This window comes from Peromyscus californicus, unplaced genomic scaffold (genome assembly GCF_007827085.1).
Source record: "Peromyscus californicus insignis strain IS unplaced genomic scaffold, ASM782708v3 Scaffold_4__1_contigs__length_199733344, whole genome shotgun sequence".
In the NCBI taxonomy this organism is placed as follows: Eukaryota; Metazoa; Chordata; class Mammalia; order Rodentia; family Cricetidae; genus Peromyscus; species Peromyscus californicus.
Window position 1 is genome coordinate 161766059 of NW_026294562.1, and position 21885 is coordinate 161787943.

General features: G+C 48.6%; 1 protein-coding gene across 2 annotated transcripts; it reads right to left on the bottom strand.

Moving 5' to 3' along the window:
* Positions 1-3116: 3116 nt before the first annotated feature.
* Positions 3117-21309, bottom strand: Wdr87 (WD repeat domain 87). 2 transcript variants are annotated; one of them, XM_052713631.1, is made up of 6 exons: positions 21199-21309; positions 16226-16346; positions 13528-13698; positions 9914-12783; positions 9197-9465; positions 3117-8680 (listed from the first exon to the last, which is right to left on the bottom strand). In XM_052713631.1, exons 2-6 carry the CDS (start codon positions 16298-16300, stop codon positions 3366-3368), a joined length of 8700 nt encoding a protein of 2899 aa, XP_052569591.1. In that variant the 5' UTR covers positions 16301-16346; positions 21199-21309; the 3' UTR covers positions 3117-3365. The 2 variants fall into 2 exon arrangements, with proteins under 2 accessions (XP_052569591.1, XP_052569590.1); XM_052713630.1 differs by lacking the exon at positions 21199-21309 and adding an exon at positions 20271-20359.
* Between the last annotated feature and the right edge of the window lie 576 nt (positions 21310-21885).

Sequence of the window (21885 nt, forward strand, 5' to 3'; positions counted from 1 at the left end):
TCACAGTCCCTTGACTGTTAGCTTCCTGTTAGGATCCACCAGTGGAAGAGACTCTGGTGGGAAATTAGAAAAGCAGAAAGAAGAAAGACGCCTTCTGCCTGGTCCTGACAGTGGAGGCCATCACTGCAGTCCCCTCAGCTTCGGGAATGGGTGTGAATGGTCAGGAGTCCTGTGTGCAGTGCTGGCCCGGCAATCCTAATCACAACGATGGAAATGCATGAGCAGCAGAGCAGCAGTCCCATAGGATCTACCTCCTGATGCCCAATGTTGGTCCTCCTACCCTTCTCTTGTGTTTGTGAGCATTTCCCTGTTTTCAATCTTAACTGGGGCTGGGGAGATAGCTCAGCAGGTAAGAGCATTCACCATGGCAGCCTGCTGATCTAAGTTGGATTCCTGGAACCCACGTAAAAAGATGGTTACAGTGGTTGGTATCTGTAATCCCGGTAGTACTGGGAGGTAGAGGCAGGACAACTGGCCACTCAGGGGCCAGCTAGCCTAAAGTATGCAGTACAGTGACAGAAATAATGAGAGTCTGCCTCAGTAAGGTAGAAGGCAGGAAACAGCTCCTCAAAGTTGCTATCTGACACACACACACACACACACACACACACACACACACACACCACGGTGTACACATGCCACCCATCAGACAATTAAAGCTCTTCTGATTGAACTAGCTAACGTATCTCCATATTTTAAAAGATTTATTTTATGTGTGTGAGTGTTTTGCCTTCAGAGCAACACATGTGCAGTGCCCAAGAAAACCAGAAGAAGGTGTTAGTGGCCTGGAGAGATGGCTCAGCACTGGCTGTTCTTCCAGAGGTCCTGAGTTCAATTCCCAGCAACCACATGGTGCCTCACAACCATCTGTAATGAGATCTGGTACCCTCTTCTGGCCTGCAGGCAGAACACTGTATACATAATAAATAAATCTTAAACAAAAAAAAGTGTCAGATCCTCTGGGACTGGAGTTACAGTTTGTGACACCATGTGGGTGCTGGAAACCAAACTAGGGTCCTCTGCAAGAGCAACAAATGTCTTAACCACTGGGTCATCTCACCAGCCCTGGGGAATTCATTTTCTTCTGTTAACTCAGACCTTGGCAAGATTCTTGATCAAGTTTCCTTTTATTGGCTCAGAACCCATAAACAAGATAGTCAGGTTTTAAGTGTTCTTTATTGCAGTGGTCTCATTTTTTTTTTTAATTCCACATTGAGCTAATAAGAACTTTCAATCATCCATACCAAATACATGCATGAGTATCAGCAAATTGTATCCTTGTTCTGCTTTTCACAATGCCGCTATGAAACACTACAAACCAGGGGCTGGAGAGATGGTTCAGCATGCTATTTCTTGAAGAGGATCTGGGGCTCTCTTCCAACCTCCTCAGGCACTAGGCTCACATGCACATAAATACGTAAAGGCAAAACACTTATAAAATAAAAGCCTTTTAAAAACTACTAACATAGGAGCTAGAGATGTGCAGCATAGGAGTAGGATGCATGCTTTGCATGTCAGCAATCCTGCATCAACCCCCAGAACTAGTATGTATACTACAACTTAAATGTGCTTATGTTTGTGACAGTTTTACTAACGTTTTTTTAAATTACTTTTATCTCTCTGTGTGATGCATGTGTTTTTTTGAGACAGTGTCTTATGAAGTTTATACTGGCCTCAAGTTCCCTGTGTAGCCAAGAATAACTTTGAGTTCATTATTCTCAAGAAATGGGATTACAGCCCTGTTATACCTAGGAACTAGTTTCGAGACAGAGTCTGGCTATGTTACCATGGCTGGCCTTGAACTCACTATGTAACCCTGGCTGGCCTTGAACTTGTGGTGATCCGACTGCCTTTGTATCCCAAGAGATAGGAGTCTAGATGTGAGGAACCTTGTCCAGTCAATATCTACTTCTGTTTTGATAGAGCAGATGCCACCTCTAGAGTGTCAAGAGTTCTCAGCATTCCATTAAGACGTTTGTTTTAGGTGCCACTGAAGACCAGTGGGATCCATCCCCTCATTAAACCCACTAGAAATGAAGGAATGAAGTATGACTGTCAATTCAGTCACTATCACAAAGCAGGTGACAAAGGACTTCACAGCATTCCTCTTTGAAACACATGCCCAACTAGAGGGAGTTTCATTTGTGTACTAGATTGGTGAAGAGGAGAGGAGTTCATCATGTGTTTACAGACTTCGTGGAGGTCAAGGTATGAGAAGCAAAGGCTTAAAATTCAGTTAGAGGAGTATAGACAGATAGCTCCTGGGTGCACACTGAGTCTCTCACTGTTCCAGCTGCTGGAGTCATGGGATAGATGGGATCCCAACATTCATCAGAACTGGTATATCGAATGATGTTCAGATGGTCCTTAACCTAGGATGCCATAGGATGCTTTCATTTTAATGATGAGGTTGAAAGAGTATCTATTCAGGGAGCCAATGAGATGGCCTGGCAGGTAAAAACGTGTGCTGTCAAGCCTAATGACCCAGCTACATAGTGAGAGCCTAGCTCAGAGACAACAGGAAAGCGAGAACCTTAAGACATTTGCTATTTTACTCTCAAGTCATTAACAAGCAGAGCTTGAGCAGGGAGTAGAGTCATGTCCTACTCCATGCCCCAAACACTAAGTGGGAAAATGCTCAGTCTTCCAATTACTTTTTGTTCCTTTTGTTTTGAGACAAGGTCTCTCTGTGTAGCCCTGGCTGTCTTGGCACTCACTCTGTAGACCAGACTGAGCTGGGACTCACAGAGATCCACCTGCCTCTGCCCCTACTGCCACCACCACCACCACCACCACCACCACCCCCCCCCCCCCCCCCCGAGTGCTGGGATGAAAAGTGTTCACCACCATGCCTGGCTCTCAGTCTTCTAATTTTAAATTCCATCTTTCCCCACAATTATCAATACTTGTCATAGTAACACAGTATCTTCAGGAATTTCCTTTTCTCTATTCTTTAGGATAAACTGTGGGAGGCGAGGAAGGAAGAGGACAAAGGAAGTCTCTCTGGCTTCCTCACCTTTACAGGGTATACACCACTGGCTTTGGGGAAGTTTTCCCACCCTCAGACAAGACTGGCTTCCCTGGTGATGTTGGAGAAACTTTTGGGTTAAAGAGACACATCAAAGTTTGTTGCAAATAAGAATCTTCTCTTTATTCCACATACAGAAACTGGCTTCTAGAGTTGGGTAGGGGGGAACAAAAAACCAACGACAACTTCGACCTTGCTCTACCTCTGTGTGGGCTCTGGAGATAAAGGTCTAGTTTCCGATGACCAGGCCTTTCTCCATTTGAGAATTAAAACTCTTGACATTTAGTCTGTCCCAAGTTAGGGAATGGGAACAATAACATGGGTAGCCAGTCCCAAGTTAGGGAGTGGGAACCATAAGGTGGGGTGCTTTCTTGGTGAGGTGAATATCAGCTTGGGGCAGGCTCTTCCAGGCAAGTTCAAGGATCCCATACTTGGCAATGCCTTTGGGATGAATGGTGTGCACATTATTCTGCTCAGGGAGAGGTACCACTTCCCGGAACTCCAGAGGGAATTTTCGGGGATGGGAGCCACCACAAACCAAGCAGTATAATAGCCGCTCCCCGGGCACTAGCTCCACGGCCCTGAGAGTCTCCTTGGAGACGAACTCTTGGGACTGGGGCTGTTTTCTCAGCAGCAGGTCCTGCAGCAGCCTCTGGATTCGGGGGGACTTAATCTGGTACAGGTCCATGAGCTGGTAAAACTTTTCCATCCAAGTAGTCATGTCTTTGGCATACCGCTGCTGTAGCATCTGCAAAACATGGTAGAGCGCCACAAACGTCTCCCATGGAGGCACCTCTTCCCTTTTTTTTGAGAGAGGCTTTTTCTCCAACTTAGGCAGTTTGGGATACCTGCTTTTACCTTTAAGATCCCAGAGGTCCTTTTGAAACATCAGTGCCAAGGTTTGTTTGTTCATGGAAGAATGGGCACCGGCCAAAATATCTCCTGTGGTAGGATCAAAAGATTGTGTCTCCATTTCCTCAAGAACACTGGATAAATGCTGCATCCGTGCACTTCTGTATGGCTCTCCTAGAAGATGCCAGTATAAAGCCTTTGGGTCTGTAACCCCCTTGGTAGGTAGTGGGAACCCTGGTATGGGGACAGCTGAAGGTTTCTGCCAGCTTTCCGTTTCCTTTCCCTTTATAGGAGGAATCACTTTCAGGTGTTTGGGGCTCATGGGTTCCCTGCTAGGTTTGGAAGTCACTGTGCTTCGAGAGTCCACAATCTGCTTGTGGCGGTGCACGATGGCTTCGAGTACGGCCAGGTGTAACCACTCCAGGTCTCCCGTTGAGGTGAGGTCTCTGAGGAGCTGACACAATTTGTGGAAACTATCTCTAGGAAGCTCTTCTCCTGCCGCCATCTTTTCTAAGACTTTGTACACCCATTCTAAGTTTGAGAGGCCTGCCTCTGGATGTTGTTCCTCTGTCAAGATTTCAGGGAGAGGCACCTGTCCCGTTGCTGGTCTTGCCGGAGGATGATGCTTCACAAGCCACTTGGTTTGGGATGTTTCGTGTTGGACTCTGTGAGTTTGTATGGCCCTTCTAACCACTCGAGACGTGAGTGGTTTCATCACGGCTGTGGGTTCATACTCTGAGACTGCATCCCAAAGGTGTGGAGGTCCCAGTTTATATTTCTCCAACAGTTCCCTCTGTTTATCCATCAACATCGTCCTTAGGGATATCTTGGACGGTTCAAATACAGGAGCAATTTCTTCCCCCAACGTTTGCTCCTTCACTTCTAGTAGCGATGGCCTCTTCCTTTCCGCCTCATCAGCTACTGGAGTCGGTTTTTCAAGAGGGCTTTTCAGCGGCCCCAGCCTCATAGCACTCCCTCTGAGCCCAGAGAGTCCTCGTCCAATGGGAGGGAAGAGTTCCCTTCTTTGTAGGCGCTGTGGAGGCAGCGGCTTCTCTCTTTTGACCACCTCTTCCTCCCTCGCCTCTTCCAATCTGTGTTTCTCTTCTTCCTCTTCCTCTTCACTCACACTTTCCATCTCTTCCTCACTCATGCTTTCTTCGGCCTCTTCCTCCTCATGTGCCTTCCTCACCTTTTTCTCTTTCTTTCCTATCTCCTCCTTCTCTTTCTCCTGCCCCACTACCTTTCGCCGCTTCTTTTTTCTCTTTTTTCTCTTCTCCTCCATTTCCTTCTCTTCCTCTTCCTCTTCCTCCTCCACCTCCTCCTCCACCTCTTCTTTCTGCTCCCTCGCCTCTTCTTCCTCCTCTTCTTCTTCCTCCCACTCTTCCCTCTCTTCCTCATACGAACTCTCTCGCTCTACGTCTACTTCATCTAACAGGCTTTCCATTTCCTTGGAAAAGCTCTCTTTATGGACTACCTGTTCTAATAGATCATAAAACTTCCCAGTTCCAGGAAGAGGTTCCATCGAGGCCGTTCTCTTTCCCCACAGTTTTTCAACGTTGAGATCTTCTTCCTCTGCCTCAAGGTCTTCGTCCTCCTCCGAGAACTCGACCTGATAGTCAAATTCACTCTCTTCTTCGGCCACTCTTTGCTCCTGCCTCTCCAGCCTCCTCATCTGCTTGGCCAGACGTCTCTGCATCTTAGCCAGCTTCTTCTCATCCTCGATTACTTCCGGCTGTTCTTCAGACGCATCCAACTCCTTCACATCGAGTCGATTCTCCTCCGTACTTAGCCGGTCCTCCTTAACCAACAGTGACCGTTTGATCTTTGTTATCTTTGTCTCTTTCTGGGTCATTTTCCTTTCTTTGCTGACGAGCTTCTGAAGTGCCTTTAAGGATTTTCTGGACTGGGCTAGCTCCCTGGAAACACCCCTCTCTTTACCCATTCTCCTCACTGCTTTGGCTAACTTCCTTTCTTCATGGGCACGCATCCTCTGTCCTCTGGAAAGCTCCAGTTTCTCTCTGGCATGGTTCTTTTCCTTCGTAGCCAGCAGTCTGTCCTCGTACACCAGAATCTTCTCCTCCAGGGACACCCTCTTCTTCATCAGGCTGACGACATTCTCAGTCAGCCTTCTCCGCTTCACGATTTCTTCTCCGGTCCCTCTCCTGGAGGGCAGTTCTGCCTCCTCTGCCAGCTTCATCTTCTCCTCAGCCAGCTTCTTCATTTCCGCGGTCAGTGCCATTCCTTCTTCGGCAATCTCGGCCTCCTCTCTGAAGAGTTTGCTTTTCTCCATTAACACCTTCATTTCATCAGCGAACTTCATTTTCTCCTGGGCCAATTTCCCTTGTTTTTCCGCCAGAATCATATCTGCCTCCTCCAGATTCCTCTCGGCTTCGGCCAGCTTCTCTCTCCTCTGCTGCAGGTCCTGTTTCTCCTCCTCCAGTCTCTTCGCTACGTGAACCAGTTTCTCCTTGTACATCTCCAGTTTGTGCTTTGTGTCCTGTATCTGCTCTCTCCCCTTGAGGAGCTTGTCTTCGTTGTCCTGGAGAGCCGTCTCCCTCTCAGCCAGCCTCTCCTTCTCCAGAAGCAGCATGTGCTTTTCTTGGGCCAGAGTAGCTTCTGCCTGGGCCAGTCTGTTCTTCTTTTCTCCCAGTTCTTTCTTTTTCCGGGCCATTCCCTCCTTGTCCCGGGCCAGCTTTCCTTTCCTCTCCCTCAGTCTCTCCCTTCTCTCCAACAGTGTCTCCTCCTCGAGCACTCTGTCTTCCTTCTGGGCCAGTTTCTTCTCTTCCTCCATCAGCAATTCTTCCTCCTGGGCCAGCTTCTTCTCCTCCATGGTCAGAGTCTCCTCGTACCAGTCCAGCCTCTCCTCCTCCGCCGCCAGCGTCTCCCTCTTCTCGTCCAGTCTCTCTTCTTCCTCGTTGAGCTCATCTCCTTTCCAGGCCAGCTCCCGCCTGTCCCATTCCAGGCTCTTCTCCTCTTCTTTCAGCTCCTTTGCCTGCCAGTCCAGATTCAGCTCCTTCTGGGCAAGGGCTTCCGCTTTCTGGGCCAGCACTACATTCACCTCGGCCACTTTCGCCATTTTCTTGGCGACCCTTTCTTCTTCACGAGCCAGTTTCTCCAACTTCCTGGCCAGTTTCCTTTTTTTCTGGGCCAGCTGCTCCGCTTGTTGACTTAGAAGCTCCTCTTCCTGCGCCAGCTTCTCCTCTTTCTCGCCCAGGGCCATCTCTGAGTAGGACAGTCTGGCCCTGGCGGCAGCCCTTTTCACATGCTCTTGGGCCAGCTTTCTCTCTTCCTGGGCCAACCTTTTCTCCTCTTGTGCGAGCTTCTCCTCTTCTTTTGCTAGCAAGCTCCGCTCTCTGGCCCGCTCCCTTTCAGCGCGGGCTTGTTTCCACTGTGCCCTGGCCTCTCTCTGCGCCTCTCGGATCAGTTTCTGCTCTTCTGTCAGAAGCTCTTCTTCACCTTCTTCCTCTGACTCCTCTGACTCCTCGGACAGCGCTTCCCCCATGTCCAACTCCATCTCCGCTTTGGTCTTCGTTAAGGTCTTTTCCCAGACCTGTTTCCATTCATCCCAATTCAACCTCTTCTTCTCCACTTCCTCTACTCCCTCACTCGGCAGGGGCTCGGGTTGTAGCTTGCCTTGAGCCCGGAGTTTCTCCTGTTCTTCCAAAAGCTTCCTGTCCCATTCTTTTTTCCATTCTTCCCAAGCTATTGACCTTTGATGCTGGACTTTTTGCCACTCATCCCAAGACCTCTTCCACTCTTGCCAAGACAGCCTTCTCTCTTCCCGCTTTGGTGTTTCTTCTGCTTCGGCCACTTCCTCTTCTCCTTCGGCCACTTCCTCTTCTCCTTCCGCCATTTCCTCTAATCTTAGAATCACCGTCAGCTCCTCCTTGGAGACCGTCTTCTCTTTCAGACCTTCTTTCATTTTCTCCTGCTTAGCCGCCTTCTTGGCTTTCTTTCCCTCCTTCCTGAGCTTCCCCTTGCCTCTGACTGACTCGCCTGGTTCTAGGAAAGCCACTTCTTTCTTTCTGCCCTTTTTGTGAGTGCCTCCCTCCCCCTCCTTTGTTTCCTGGTCTTTTTCTGGCATCTCTTCCTCCTCCTCCTCCTCCTCTTCTTCTTCTTCATGAAGAAAAACTGATTTTTCCTCTTCCTCCTCCCCCTCCTCCTCCTCTTCCTGAAGAAAAGCTGGTCTTTCCTCTTGCGAGGCTCCTTCCCATCCCTCCTCAGCCCCACCTCTCTCTTCTTCCTCCACCAGCGGGCAGATCTCCCTGAAGAGTTCCCAGCTCGGGTGCTTGCCCAGCAGCACCTCCTGGGCAGTAGCCAGTAGTTCATTGCTGAGGTCATCCATCATCTGAGTCTGGGAACCAGCTATCCTCAGGTTCATGAGCCGACAGAGATCATCCCGCCATTCACTATCTGCAGTGAGAACCCTACCAGGAGTCCCCCCAATTCCCCGCTTGGAAGTTCCTGGCCTTCTCCTCAGTGGCGGAGGTTCCACTACTGGAGGCAAGATTTCCTCACCTACAACTGCAACTTCAGATTCAATTTTTTTCTTCTTGCGCTTGCTGAGTTTTAGAGCTTTCTTGTCTGAGATTTTCAGCTTTTTCTTCAATTTCATGGCTACAGAAATGTGATCCTTCAAGAGATCTTTCTCTGAAACGTCAGTGTCTTTGGGGCTCTTTACCGGGCTCCCAGCTGTGAGGTCCTCCGCCTGTTCAGCCTCACCCTGATCGATGGTCTCCTCTTGTCTCCTCTGTTTAGCTGCTTCCTTTGCTTTTCTGAGACCTCGCAACAACTTCCGGGCTGCAGGAAAAATCAAGATATGGAAGTGAGGAAAAGCCTGGTGGGTAAATGGAACTCTTACTCAAGAGTACAGAGAAAGATGGGGCCTGTCTTTTTTTTTTTTTAATTTATTTATTTTTATTTCACATACATTGGTGTTTTGCCATGGGTGCTGGGTCTCAGGAACTGAAGTTACAGACAGTTGTGAGCTGCCATGTGGGTGCTGGGAATTGAACCAGAGTCCTCTGGCAGAGCAGTCAGTGCTCTTAACCACTAAGCCATCTCTCCAGCCCCCAAGGGGCCTGCCTTTTTTTTTTTTTTTTAAAAAAAAAGGCATTTTCCTTGGTAGGTGTGTTCCCAGGCTGTACCTCCTTACCCAAGGTGAGGCAGGGACTTGAGGCCCTCCAGGATCTGTATAGTTCCTTCCTAGAATAATTCTCTCATTTGTCTCCCCACCTTGTATCTTAGGGCCCTCTCTAGTCCTAACTAGCCTTTCTCCTAGGAACCCAAACACGCGCCCAATTGCCTCATACATACCATGCTTTTTACCAGCTGTTCGGACCCGTCTTTGGCTTTTGCTGGGCTTGACCTCAGGTTCTGCCAGAGCTGAGATATCTAGCAAGGAAGTGGACTTAATAGGTTCAGTAAACCCTGGGAGATCTGAAAATAAATCAGGCTTTTTATCGTATTTAGACATTGACAGGTTCTCATGTAATCGCCGTTCTACTTGAGTAATGAGGATTTGAATGTCTGTGGGCCGCATCCCCAGAAGATGGTCCAGGGACTCCTCCCCAATCATCTCTTGCCTATGAAAGTCAAGGAGAGAACAGACTGTTGAATCAGGCACCAGTGGGGAACAGGAGGGAAGAACTGCTACAGAGCAAACAAGGGTTTGGCAGAGGGACAAAGAACGGCAGCGCACCATACAGACACCCAAATGAGGAGAGAGAAGGTCTAGGGAGCCAAGAGACCAGCGATGAGGCTGCGCCGTCCAGGGGGCGCTGCAGATTGAGAGGACAGGGTGCAAGCTGCAACACCAAGAAGTTAGGAGACAGAAAAGACATGGAGAAGCAAGAGTGAAGCCGCTGAGGGCATCAGAGAGTCTAGGAATCAATAGGGGTTATGAAAGAGAAGAAGGAGCCATTGGGAGTGATAATGATCACGGATAAAGAGCTAGCAAAGAAAAAGAAGGGAACACTTGGAGTGGGGAAAAGAAGATGGTGGTAAAGAATCAAGGTAGCACATGCAACTCACTGCAGATCCCGGAAAATGTCTGGTTTCTGCATGAGGTGTAAGAGTGAGCTCTTTGAATGGATTCCAATCTCAGGCATGAGGGTCATGGCTTTATTCCTCACTCTTGGGTCCTTGTCCATTAATCCCTGGGCCAGAGGTAAAGCAAAGAGATGAGTAATCATCCCCAGACGCTTCAGCCCTTCCCAGGCTAGTTCTCGGATAAATGGATTGGAATGGGTTGTGTCGTCTAGCAGACGGTGTGCTGTCTCAGAGCGCAGGGTTGGGGACACCTGGTAAGCGGCGAAGATTTGTCCTAATGCACCAATACAGCATTGGTACTTCAGCGGGTTGGCATGGGTCATAATGTTGAGAATTGCCTCAACCAGGCTACTAATGGCTAGTTCACTCATCTTTTTCCCCAGCCAACTGCGATTTGCTGCATCTGTTAGGACACTGTAAGTGATATCCTTAGTTAATCTCATTTCTAGGAAGCTTTTATCCTCTTTCTCCAGAACACGATCTGTTTTACTTGTAGCTCTTATCCTGCTGTGCCAGAAGAACGGCTGATCCTTTTCCCAGTCCAGATCCCGCTGTGGTGAGTGCAGGCTGCACTGTAGGAATATTGGGCAGCCCTCTGGCCAAAGACGGGCACGGATCACGGAATTGGGGATGTAGCAATCAGGAGCAAGAAGCCATTTCTTTCCCTGACCAAAGTAGCAGCGTATGATCTGATAGGGGTTGAGTCCGTCCCAGGCAGTCATATGTAACTGAGGAGGAGACACATAATGACTTTGGGGTTGCTTGCTTGTCTTCGCCATGTCAGTTCCCTCCAAAGAATCATGCCGGGGAGTGCTCAGTAACACAGTGCTCCCATCGTCTTCTTCTTCTATGACATGTGGCACAAGAAGGTCAAAGGCAATGGCCCGCTTATTGACAAGGCTTGCCAGGCCTTCTAGGTCCTGTCTCCGTTGATCTTGGTAGCTATACTTAGGCACAAATATGGTCTCAAAGGATAAGAAGAAGCTTGGTGCAAAAGGAACTGGGATTTCTACCATGTCATCTGTTATGCTCATAAGGGCAAGGCGAGAGAGCATGGATGTGGGGAGCAATTCTAAGCAGGACACCAGATAAATACTCTGGTTGAAAGTCACCAGCAGGTCAGCCCGGTCATTTGCAAAGCAGAGCGCGCCAAACTGCAGCGATGAGTCCAGCATGGCTATAAGTTTCCCATGGAAGTCCCAGATGCGGACAGAGCCATCGGAGCCACCTGTGACAAAGAGACTCAAGGGCAAGCAGACGTCAAAGGAGGTGATGGTGCACTGGTGCAGAGGCAATGTCTCTATGAATCGGGTACCTTGTCTGGTCTCAAAGGACAGGAAATCGTGGAACTTCCAGAGCCGTAGGCAGTTGGTGTCTGTAATGGCACCTACAGCCTTTGGTAAGAGGACCAGGTGTTTTAGGTGACAGCTGCTGAGAATGCTAGCCAGGGTCCGCAGTTGTAATCTGGTCCCAGTGAGCACGGCTTCTGACAGCTGGATGTAGTCATCTATCCCATAGGAACAAAGTAGAGAGTTTTCTCGGCTACTCAAAATCCCTCCATAGAGTGCTGACAGAGCCAGTACAGCCCCAAAGTGCATGACTTTCTCGATTCTGGCACAGCTGTGCTGCGAAAGCACTCTTATCGTACCACTCTGATGCCCAGAGATTATCAGTCCTTCCAGCCCCCGCCCCAGATGGAAATTCCCATAAGCCAGGCACTGGACAAAGTCCTGAACATCTGGTGAGGTGCACAACATATACTTGACTGGGCAAGGGTTGCGGCTTGTGTCAAACACCACCACCTCTGAGGTGCCTGTTGCCACCACGAGCTCCTCTCTCCCCGGATCGTAGGCCCAATCCACAGCCCTGTCGAGGACTGAGAAAGGCCAGGTGATAACCAAGAGATCCCCTGTTACAGGAGACAAAAAGCGCAACAGACCGTCCTCAGTCGTGCACAAGATCCGGAAGCAGTTGTCTTTACAGTAGATTCGACGTAACTGTTGGGGAGCGGAACCACAGACGTTGAAGAGGCTGTAAAAGCAGGGCAGACGGTGCAAGGAAAAATTATGAGTCGTCTGGCAGAAGAAAGTATTGTTGTCGATAAACTGGAGCCTGTAGAGCACCTCACCAAGTTCAAGTCGCCGAAGCAGGGTCCCTGAAGTAAGATTCCACTCCTTGATTACGCCTTCCTTGCCAGCTGTCAGCAGGGTGTGGGCCTCTAACCGGTTGTGTATACACACCACTAGTGAGGGATGGGCCCTAAAGCTGTGGAGAGACAGGCTCTTGCTCAGGTTCCATACATGGACTTCCCCAGCCTTGTTCCCAGCATAGATAAGGTTCTTATCAAGACCTACGAGGCAGCAGGTGATGGGAGAGCCACTATTAGTGGTTGTGAACCTCTGCACCTCGACCAGATGACCGAAGCCCTGGCGATCAAGGACTCTTAGCACAGTTTCACAGAGAGCGACAAGGCAGCCTTTGGGGCCATTCAGGACGATATTCTGGACCAGCTCATCACCAGGTATGGGAAACATCTGCACCATTTCTAGACCCTTTCCACTTTGTTCAATGGTCCAGGTGACCACTCCCCCAACGATGCCAGACAGAAGCATCTGTGTTTCTGGATCATAGCAGAGACAGCTGATATCAAAGCGGCAGGGCACAGTACACAGGGGTTTAAATGCCCTAAAATGGTCCCCAAAGAGCCTCAGAATCATGTCACCACAGTAGGTCACTATGAGATGAAAGGACCCTGTGTGGACTATTGACTGGATGGGTGGCAGTCCCTCAGTCATTGGGAATGTTCTCTTTTCAACCATGTCGTCGGTTTTGTTCTTCATCCATACTACAGCCTGCAAGACAACACAAGACAGGAGAGGAGAAGAGAGCCCAACATTTAGCTAAGCTAGTCCTTTTTGTAGCACTGGCTGTCCTGAACTCACTCCGTAAACCGGGCTGACCGTGAACTCACAGAGATCCACCTGCCTCTGCCTCCCAGTGTTGGGATTAAAGGTGTGCGCCCCCACCCCCACCCCCACCCCCACTCCGCCCCCACTCCCCCCACCCCCCACCCCGGCTGCTTTTTTCTTCTTTTGACAGGGCCTCCCTATGTAGCCCTGGCTGACTTAGAATTCACTGTATGGACCAGGTTGACCACCTCCTCCTCCTTCTATTTATTTGTTTATTTTTGACAGGGTCTTGCTTTGTAGCCCACACTCATGATCTCATGATCCTCCTGCTATGAAAGGAACATCCCAGGCTGCTGAGTGCTGGGATGACGGATGTGTGGCCTCACATCAGGTTTCCTTGTTGGGTTATTTTGCTAAGGAGCTAGCTATCAGAAGACTAGAATAATGTTTACCTTCTAGGGAGCTGGAGAGAGGATAGAGGGAGGAAGCCTTGAATCCTTTCACTCACCTCAACTTACTTAGGGAAATCATGAAATCTACACCAAGCGAAGAATGCAAACAGACAAAGGATGAAGGGCAATCCTGCATCTGGATCCTATTCATTCAAGGGGTGGCCCTTCCTTTTTCCGTTGAGAGCTCTAAGGGCATGGCCATCGGAGGGCTGAGAAGGGAGGAAGGCTGTCTCACCAGTGTTTCTTTTGTGTAGGTCGTCACCCAGGAGAGGGAGGCGAAGAAGTCAGCTTCAATGAAATAATGGCAAATGCGCGGCATTGGCTGAGGGTATCGAGACTCTTTGAACAGTATCTTGGATCGGTCACTCAGCACAACCGCGTCGCTCTTTTCATCCACCGATGGTTTCTGGGGAGAGACGTGGCATAGACTGGTGCTTAGGCACTAACATATTGTTTTTAAAGAGAAAAAAAAAAAAAGAGCCAGGCGGTGGTGGCACTCGCCCGCCTTTAATCCCAGCACTCAGGAGGCAGAGCCAGACCAATCCCCATGAGTTCGAGGCCAGCCTGTAGCTGAAGTTTTACTGCCATGGTCAGGACAAATCTCTCTCACCTGCCAGTCCCGCAGCCAAGTAAACACACAGAGACTTATATTACTTATAAACTGTATGGCCACGGCAGGCTTCTTGCTATCTAGTTCTTATATCTTAAATTAACCCATTTCTATTAATCTATAAGTTGCCACATGGCTCGTGGCTTACTGGTACTTTACATCTCGCTTCTCATGGTGGCGGCTGACAGCGTCTCCTCACTCAGCCTTCCTGTTCCCAGAATTCTCCTCTCTCTTTGTCCAGCCTATACTTCCTGCCTGGCTACTGGCCAATCAGTACTTTATTTATTAACCAATCAGAGCAACACATTCACAGCATAGAGAACATCCCACAGCAAGCCTGGTCTACAGAGCAAATTCCAGGACATCCAGGGCCTCACAGAGAAACCTTGTCTGGAAAAAACAAAAACAACAAGAACAGAGTCACAATTGCAGCATTTCCCTAAATTATACTGTGATGGCTAATCCTGGCTGTCTACTTTACACACCTGGAAAGAGAGGTATTCAAAAATGGAAGGCTTGCCTCAGTCAGATTTACCTGTGGGTATGTCTACAGGGCAATTTCTGGATTGCTAATTGATGTATCAGGGCCCATCCCACTGAGAGCAGAACATTCCTGGGCAGGTAGGATGTGAGAAAAAGCTAATTGAGCAAACCAGAGGGAATAAGCCAGTAAGCTGTGTTCCTCCATAGGCTTCTGCTTCACTTGCCCACCTTGAGCCCCTAACTCGGCTTCCCTTGGTGATGCCCTGTAAGACGAAATAACCCATTCTTCTCAACTTTCCTTTGGTCAATGTTTTGTCACAGCAACAGAGAGCCAACTCTGCATGCCCTTCCCTCCTCCCCCTCCCATTCCATTCACATGTGCACAGCTATGACATACTTTACAAGAAGTCCCCCAACACACAATGGAACCACACTTGGACAGGCTCTAGATGACCAAGTTGTATGGTGTAAGCACAGGAGAAAATTATGTTCTTCTGAAGGTGTAGTTAGCCATACCCATCCTCTAACATCTCCACATCTAAAAGGTGCATGGGCCAGAAAGGACACAACCTTTAACAGATTAATCAAACAAGTACATGACCCTAGAGCCACATGCAATGTAACAGAACACCCCCAAAGTCCATATAGCTTAAAATTATTAAAGATCAAAACTATACAAATAAGGGGCTGGAGAGATGGCTCAACAGTTAAGTGCACTGGTTGCTCTTGCAGAGAGCCTAGTTCAAGTTCCCAGCACCCACACTGTAGCTCACAATTGCCTGTAATTCTAGTTCCAATAATCCAATGCCCTCTTCTGCCCTCCACGGGCACTGCATGCACATGCAGGCAAAACGTAACACATACAATAAAAGTAAATTCTTTTTTAAAAAACCTGCACAAGCCAGGAAATGGTGACGCATGCCTTTGATCCCAGCACTGGGGAGGCAGAGGCAGAGAGATCTCTGTGAGTTTGAGACCAGCCTGGTCTACAGAGTAAGTTCTAGGAAAGCCAGAGCTACACAGAGAAACCCTGTCTCAAAGAACAAAAAACAAAACCAACAACAACAACAAAAACCCTACCCAAACAAACACTTCGGGGACACTTTATCTGGCCAAAAGACAGCACAGACAAGGTGTGTATTATTCCACAGAGATAAAACATGTATGTGAACCATGCACAGAGCTGGCCATAGCAAAGCTGAGGTTAGCAAATGTTCTCTCTGATGCCTTGTTCTTTGTGGTGGTTTGAATGAGACTGGCACCGGGAAGCTCATATATTTGCATGCTTAGTCACCAGGTGAAGAGTTTGGGAGGGAGTAGGTGTGTCCTTGCCGGAGGAAGCACTTCAGAAGCTTATGCCAGGCCCAGTCTCTCTTTGCCTGCTGCAAAGATCACAATGTAGTTCTCAGCTCCTTCTCCAGCACCATGCCTGCCTGCTGCCATGCTCCCTGCCATCGTGAAGATGGACTCACCCTCTAAAACTACAAGAAAGCCCCCAATTAAATGCTTCCTTTCCTAAGAGTTGCCTTGGTTGTGGTGTCTCTTCACAGCAACAGAACAGGGTCTAAAACACTCTTCCCTTTCAGAAAATTTCTCTACCCACAGGGTAGTTCCTCTGACAATGTTCCCAAATGTTTATGTCCCACTATCATTATGTCTGTAGAGTTATTTAGAAATTGGTGCCACTCACTTCTGTTGAGGTGACAACTGTCTTAGTGGTCTGCCCTGCTTTCTTCTTGCTTTCATAGACCATATATGGCTCTTTTTGAAGTGCCCATTACCATAAGGTAGATAGAGGCCAACCAATAATATGTCAATGCCCTAAAAACACATGCCTTACCTTGTTTTTTTGAATGGCTTCATTCACAGAGAGCAAAAACTGATTCCACTTGGGAATGAGTCTAGTAGAAGGCATTGCTTGATTTTTCCTCTGGTCATCCTCCGGACCGTTGCTTGCAAATCTGTGGGTATCCAAAAGAGGGATGCTTTCATGGGCTAGGAGTCAGAAGGCAAGAACTATGGACTCATGTTTTGGGTTTTGCTTTGTTTTGTGATGACCTTATGCATCCTCAACTGGCTTTGAACTTCCTATATAGCAGAGAAGACTTCATGCCTGGTTTATGCAATGCTAGGGATGGAACCCAGGGCTTCATGCATGCTAGGAGGATACTCTGCCATGGAGCTTTTCCTCCTTTGTAAAAAGAAAAATGCCAATCTTGCTTGCTTTGCAAGACTGTTGCAAAGATCAGACAGATTTCCTGAGAAAATCCTTGTGAGTCTAGCCTGAAGCAGCAGCAGCCAACCACGGCTGACTCTAGGCTGCCTTGAGCTTCTGTTTCTTTCCTCTTTAGTCCCTTCCTGTTCTCCTCCCCTCCACTCCCCTCCCTCTCCTGTCTGCGGTCTTCCCCTTCCCCCTTTCCTACTCTCAGTGGCTCTCTAAACATGACCCTGAGTTTATAGTCTGGCCAGCAGAGGGCAACAAAGGCCAAGTGCCTGCCGGGTGAAGGACTATTTCGTCAGAGAAATGATTCCCAAAGCAATGTTTTAGGAACCTGTTGGACCGCATAGCAGTACGAGCCCCTTTAGCCCGGGGGCAATGGCACATGCCTATATTCCCAGCACTCTGGAGGTAGAGAAGGGCAGGTCTTTGTGAGTTCAAGGTCAGCCTAATCTGCATAATGAGTCTGAGGACAGCTAAGGCTGTGTAGAAAGACCCTTTCTCAAATGCCTCCTCCCCCAAGAAAAAGAGGAGGAGCAGGAAAGAAGGAAGGGCAAATTTCCTTGGATCAAACCCCAGCCCTTACTGCGTTCTAGACTCCTATATAAGACCCAATGATAACTTGGCTTTTAACAAGCTCTCTAGCTGATCGCTTGCACACTAAAGTGGAAGACCCGTGGTTCAGAAAGCTGTTAGAGTTCACAGTCAGAATGGCTTGGGTCTTTTGAAGCCAAGTCAGCAGAGTTCCCAATATGGCTAAGCTTAGTTTGTACAGACTAGCCTGGATCTGAGAGGAAGCAGCAGGCAAAACATAAATGTAGAGTGGGTGGGGGTCTGTGAGAAAGCTTCCATGAATATGGAGAAGAGAGAGATGTGTTCAAGACTACCTGTAATTACAGTACTTGGGAGACTGAGGCAGAACAGGATACTGATTGGGTGTTAGGCTATCCTGGGTTAAATAGAGTTCCAGGCCAGCCAGGACTAATATGTGACTGACACCCCCACTCCACCCCAATCAAGACTAACAGCCAATCCACAGTTCTGAATTTATCTATATCACATAAGGAGGTTCTGCAAGCCCATAATAAGGAAGTTTTTGCCCCCAAATCCACTCAGGAGTAGTTAATGGGGACTGGTAGTGGGCCTTGGCCTCGGCATCTTGGTTCTCTGTGCTCTCTAACTCATAACGTGTTTCCACATTGTCTTCCATTTCATTCCCCTCTGGTCACCTTGGAGGAACCAGTGTGATCTGCTTCCAATCCTGTACACCAGTAAAAGGCCTGTGGGCCAGCCTCACACCTACAATGTACCCCACTAGGTCCTCCTTAAGTCCCCAGAACCACTGAGATGTCATGTGTGGCAAATTTGCAGTCATTACCATTAGCTCCCATTGTTCTGTATATACCCATTGAGTTCCACTTCTTTTCACCAGCCTATGAAAATGCACAGTCGGGGCCTTTTGGGGAATCTCTGCTGGGTCTGGGGTGGGGCAAGTGAGTCTCCACCAAAGTTTGTGTTTTCTGTCACTCCCACTTTGAACGTATTCATCAGGTGACCCAGAGGAAACCTCTCCCCTAAACCCTTCCCAACTCCATCCCTAATCTCAGGGCTAATCCCTAAAAACAAGTCTGGAAAGGGTTCTGGAGGAATTGGTTCCAATGGTATTGACGAACAACTTGGTAACTCAGAAATGATTTGCTGGTGACAGTCTGTAGTCAGAGTACTTATGAGACAGAGTATTTGGGACTAAGATATGCTATTTCCTCCCGTTTTCCTTTTGCTTGGGTGGCATGAGAGAGCTGACAGCAGGGGGCACTATACTCCACCACACTGCAAGCCTGGGGCACTCAGGCTTCACGTTCCCAGAGTCTAACAGCCTATGAGACAGAGACTTCTTGCTGCACTGACTTTATCGGGAAAAGGAGACGTCAGCAAATAGTCACAAAACTGTCTAGCAATGGGACAATTGGAGTTAATTAAAACTTTTCTGCAGCCTTTGTTTGAAACTTAAATTCCACCAGTAACATTCGGTGTCCTTGGCGTGTGTGCACACTTATTTGCATTTGAGCATGTGTGCTCAGGCTAGTCTTGAACTTTGGATTCAAATGGTCCTCCTGCCTCAACCTCTTGAGGAGCTGGCTATCATGCCTGACTTTTGTGATTCAATTTTAGGAAGGAAGACTAAAAAATACTATGTGTATATATAATAAGAGGTGACCACCCCAAAAGGAGGGTCATGTGTGTTCCATACTGAGAGGGGACTCTGAATGAATTAAAAGGCCTTGCCTTCCAGGTAGGTTTCACATTTGGGGACAACAGTGTAGGAAGTCTAGCTGGGACTGGAAGGGCCTAAATAGTTGACTGCAAGACTAGAGAGGCCACCTTGGCTTACTTGTTCTTTGAGTGGCATTACTGATGATGTTTGTCCACAGGGTCTGGGAGCGCTACCATGGACTGTAGGCAGAGTCAAAGGGCTGGGATGCACTGAACTTTCGCTATGGCAGACAAACACCCAGTAATACAATGGGCTAGCTTCCAGGGAATAGAAGAGTTAGATTAGACCCCTGGGAATACTGCCCGGCACTCACAAGGCCACCAAGTACTAGAAAGGGTATATGCTGACCAATGGGAGCTAACAGTAGTAACAGTAAAACAGAGGCATTTGACTAAAACTGTTTTAATTGTATTTTTAAAAATTATGTGCACACGAATGCAGGTGCTCTGGGAAGAGGCCAGAAGAGTGTGTTGGCAGATCTCCTGGAACTTGAGTTATAGACAATTGTGAACTGCTCAACAGGATGTAGGAAACTGGTTCTCTGAAAGAATGTATGTGCTTTTAACCTCTGAGCCATCTTTCCAGCCCCTATTTAATTCTTAGGATGGTACTATGACTTATTTATTATTCTCCCTTAATTAACTTTTTAAGATGAACGTGGAAAAAATATTGGGATTCTAAGGGCCATATAAACAGAAGAAAGTCACTACTTCACACTTGGTCACCTGTTCTGTTTCTAGTTCACAAAGATCATCTGGTGATGTCCTGTTTGCATCTTTCTAAAGGTGTTCTGTACATACACAAGTATAACATACATTTCTCTACATACATGCTGGATACAGTATACATACATTCTCACTCTATCTAGAGATTAGTTCATATTAATATAGAGCTACACTTCATTTTGCAAGAGTTGCCAGATGCAGGATATATGACCCATCATTTACTCAGATTCCCATTAACAGACATTGGTCCTGTGTGTGTGTGTGTCTCATGTAGCCTAAGCTAGCCTCAATCTTGCAATGTAGCCAAGGAACTCCTGATCCCCCTGCCTCCACTCCCCTAGTGCTGAAATCAGATCCCCTGCCACTGTATTTGGCTTGTTAACAGACACTGGGCAGTTTCCAACCTTTTGTTAGCATAAGAGTCATGCCACAAATGACTTCCTTAGTGTCTCGTATTTTTAATTAACTTAAATTGTAAAACAGAAACAGTAAACGTACTTACAGTCAAGTGACATTTGAGTGTATCAAGGCTCATTATTAAAAATCATCTTAATTTTTGTATGTAAAATTTATTTTATTTATCTATTTATGTGAACCAGCAGGTTTAGTTAGAGTTACTTACAAGAACAAGGCTGAGGGTTTATTTACACGGGCATGAGCAACTTACCATTGGTCGTACCACTGAAGAAAATGTCTCTACCCCAGCAACCATTAACTGCTGAGAGTCTCAGGGAGAGGTAGGCTTCAGGAGTTTTTATATAAAAATATGCCCCTCCCTCGAATTCTAACTCTGTAGTCCAGGATGGCCCAGAACTCCCTGTGCAGCAACCCTCCTACCCTCAGCCTTGTGAGTGCTGGGATTACAAGCCTGGTTTTATGTAAAAATTAAACCAGGCCAGGTATAATAGTCCATGCCTTTATAGTGCAATCCCAACACCTGGAGGCAAAGGCAGGCAATCTTGGTGAGTTCCAGGCCACCCGGTCTCAAAAATTAAAGTAAAATAGTGTATGTAGCTATTTCTGGTAGATATTACTGCTTGAGATCACAATGACTTGGACTAAATGTATAAGACGTTTTTGCTGAATGAATGGGCAACTGAATGACCCCTTTGCTCTGCTCCAGTAAGAAGAAATATGTGCTTCCCGTCAGTCATAATGAACACCTTCCAAGGAAACAGGTTGAAGCAGAAAGCGCACGCATGGAGTTTAGAAGGCTGGGCAATTGTAGTCGATTGCCTCAGAAACCCTTACGGAGTGAGAGCAGCAATACCGTTTTGCTGTTTTTTTAAAGGTCGAATCTTCGCTGATTTCAGCGAGCGGATTAAATCTAGACATTTTCCCAGGCTGTAGGCACTCAACAAATACTAGTTACTCTCAGTCTGTGTCAGTACCGAATGAATGGAAGCGAAAAAGCCTGCCAGGAAGCCTTCGCGGGTCGTGATTCTGCGGCTCCTGTCTCGGGGACAGGTCTGGAGCCTCCTAGGAGGGAGAGAGGAACACACGGAGCCGTGTCCTCACGTTCTGGCTCCGCGGAATCCGCATGGCCGGGAGGGTAGGTGTGTCTGCCTCCTTCAGGCAAGAGCCGCGCCTGTTACCTGCGACAGGACTCCCCAACGAGGGACAGCGAGCTTGGCGGCACCCGGGGGTTCCCGTGTAGACAGACGAACAGACCCAGAGGGGACCAGGGAAGCTACGTTGAAAACGATGAGGGAGGACCCCACCGACAGAACGGTTAGTCCTGCAGGCCCGCACCTGGCGGACTGACCCGGGCGACCAGAACGAGCGCGCGTGCACACTGGCACGCGCACGCGTTCCAAAAGGGGGCGGAAAAAAGTCCTCCTCCCTCGACCCCCGCCCCGAGGGGGACCCGCATCCCTCCAGGCCCGAGTCCGCCGGAGAGCGCGCGTGCGCGAGGGCGCGCCGCCGCCGTCCCGCTCCGCCCGGCGCTGAGGGGGGTCTAGCGCACAGCTCCGGTCTTCCCGCCCCTCCCCAGGCTCGCAGGCTCCGGGGGTAACAGACTCCCGCCCTGTGGAGGAGAGGGACGGCAAAGGTTCCCCGAGCAGAAGGAGAAGGCTGATGAGGCTGGGAAAACGGAAAAACCGGTCGAGCAGGGTGAAGAGCGAGGCTCGCGGGCTGGAGCCCGCACAAGACACGCCTCCCTGCCTCACGCCCCTCGGGGCTGCGGAAGTCCTCCGGAGACTGGAGCTGCACCGAAGCGTCTTGTAGACTACGAGTCCCAGAAGGCGGTGCAGCGGTTCGCCTACGACTCCCGGCAGCCCCCG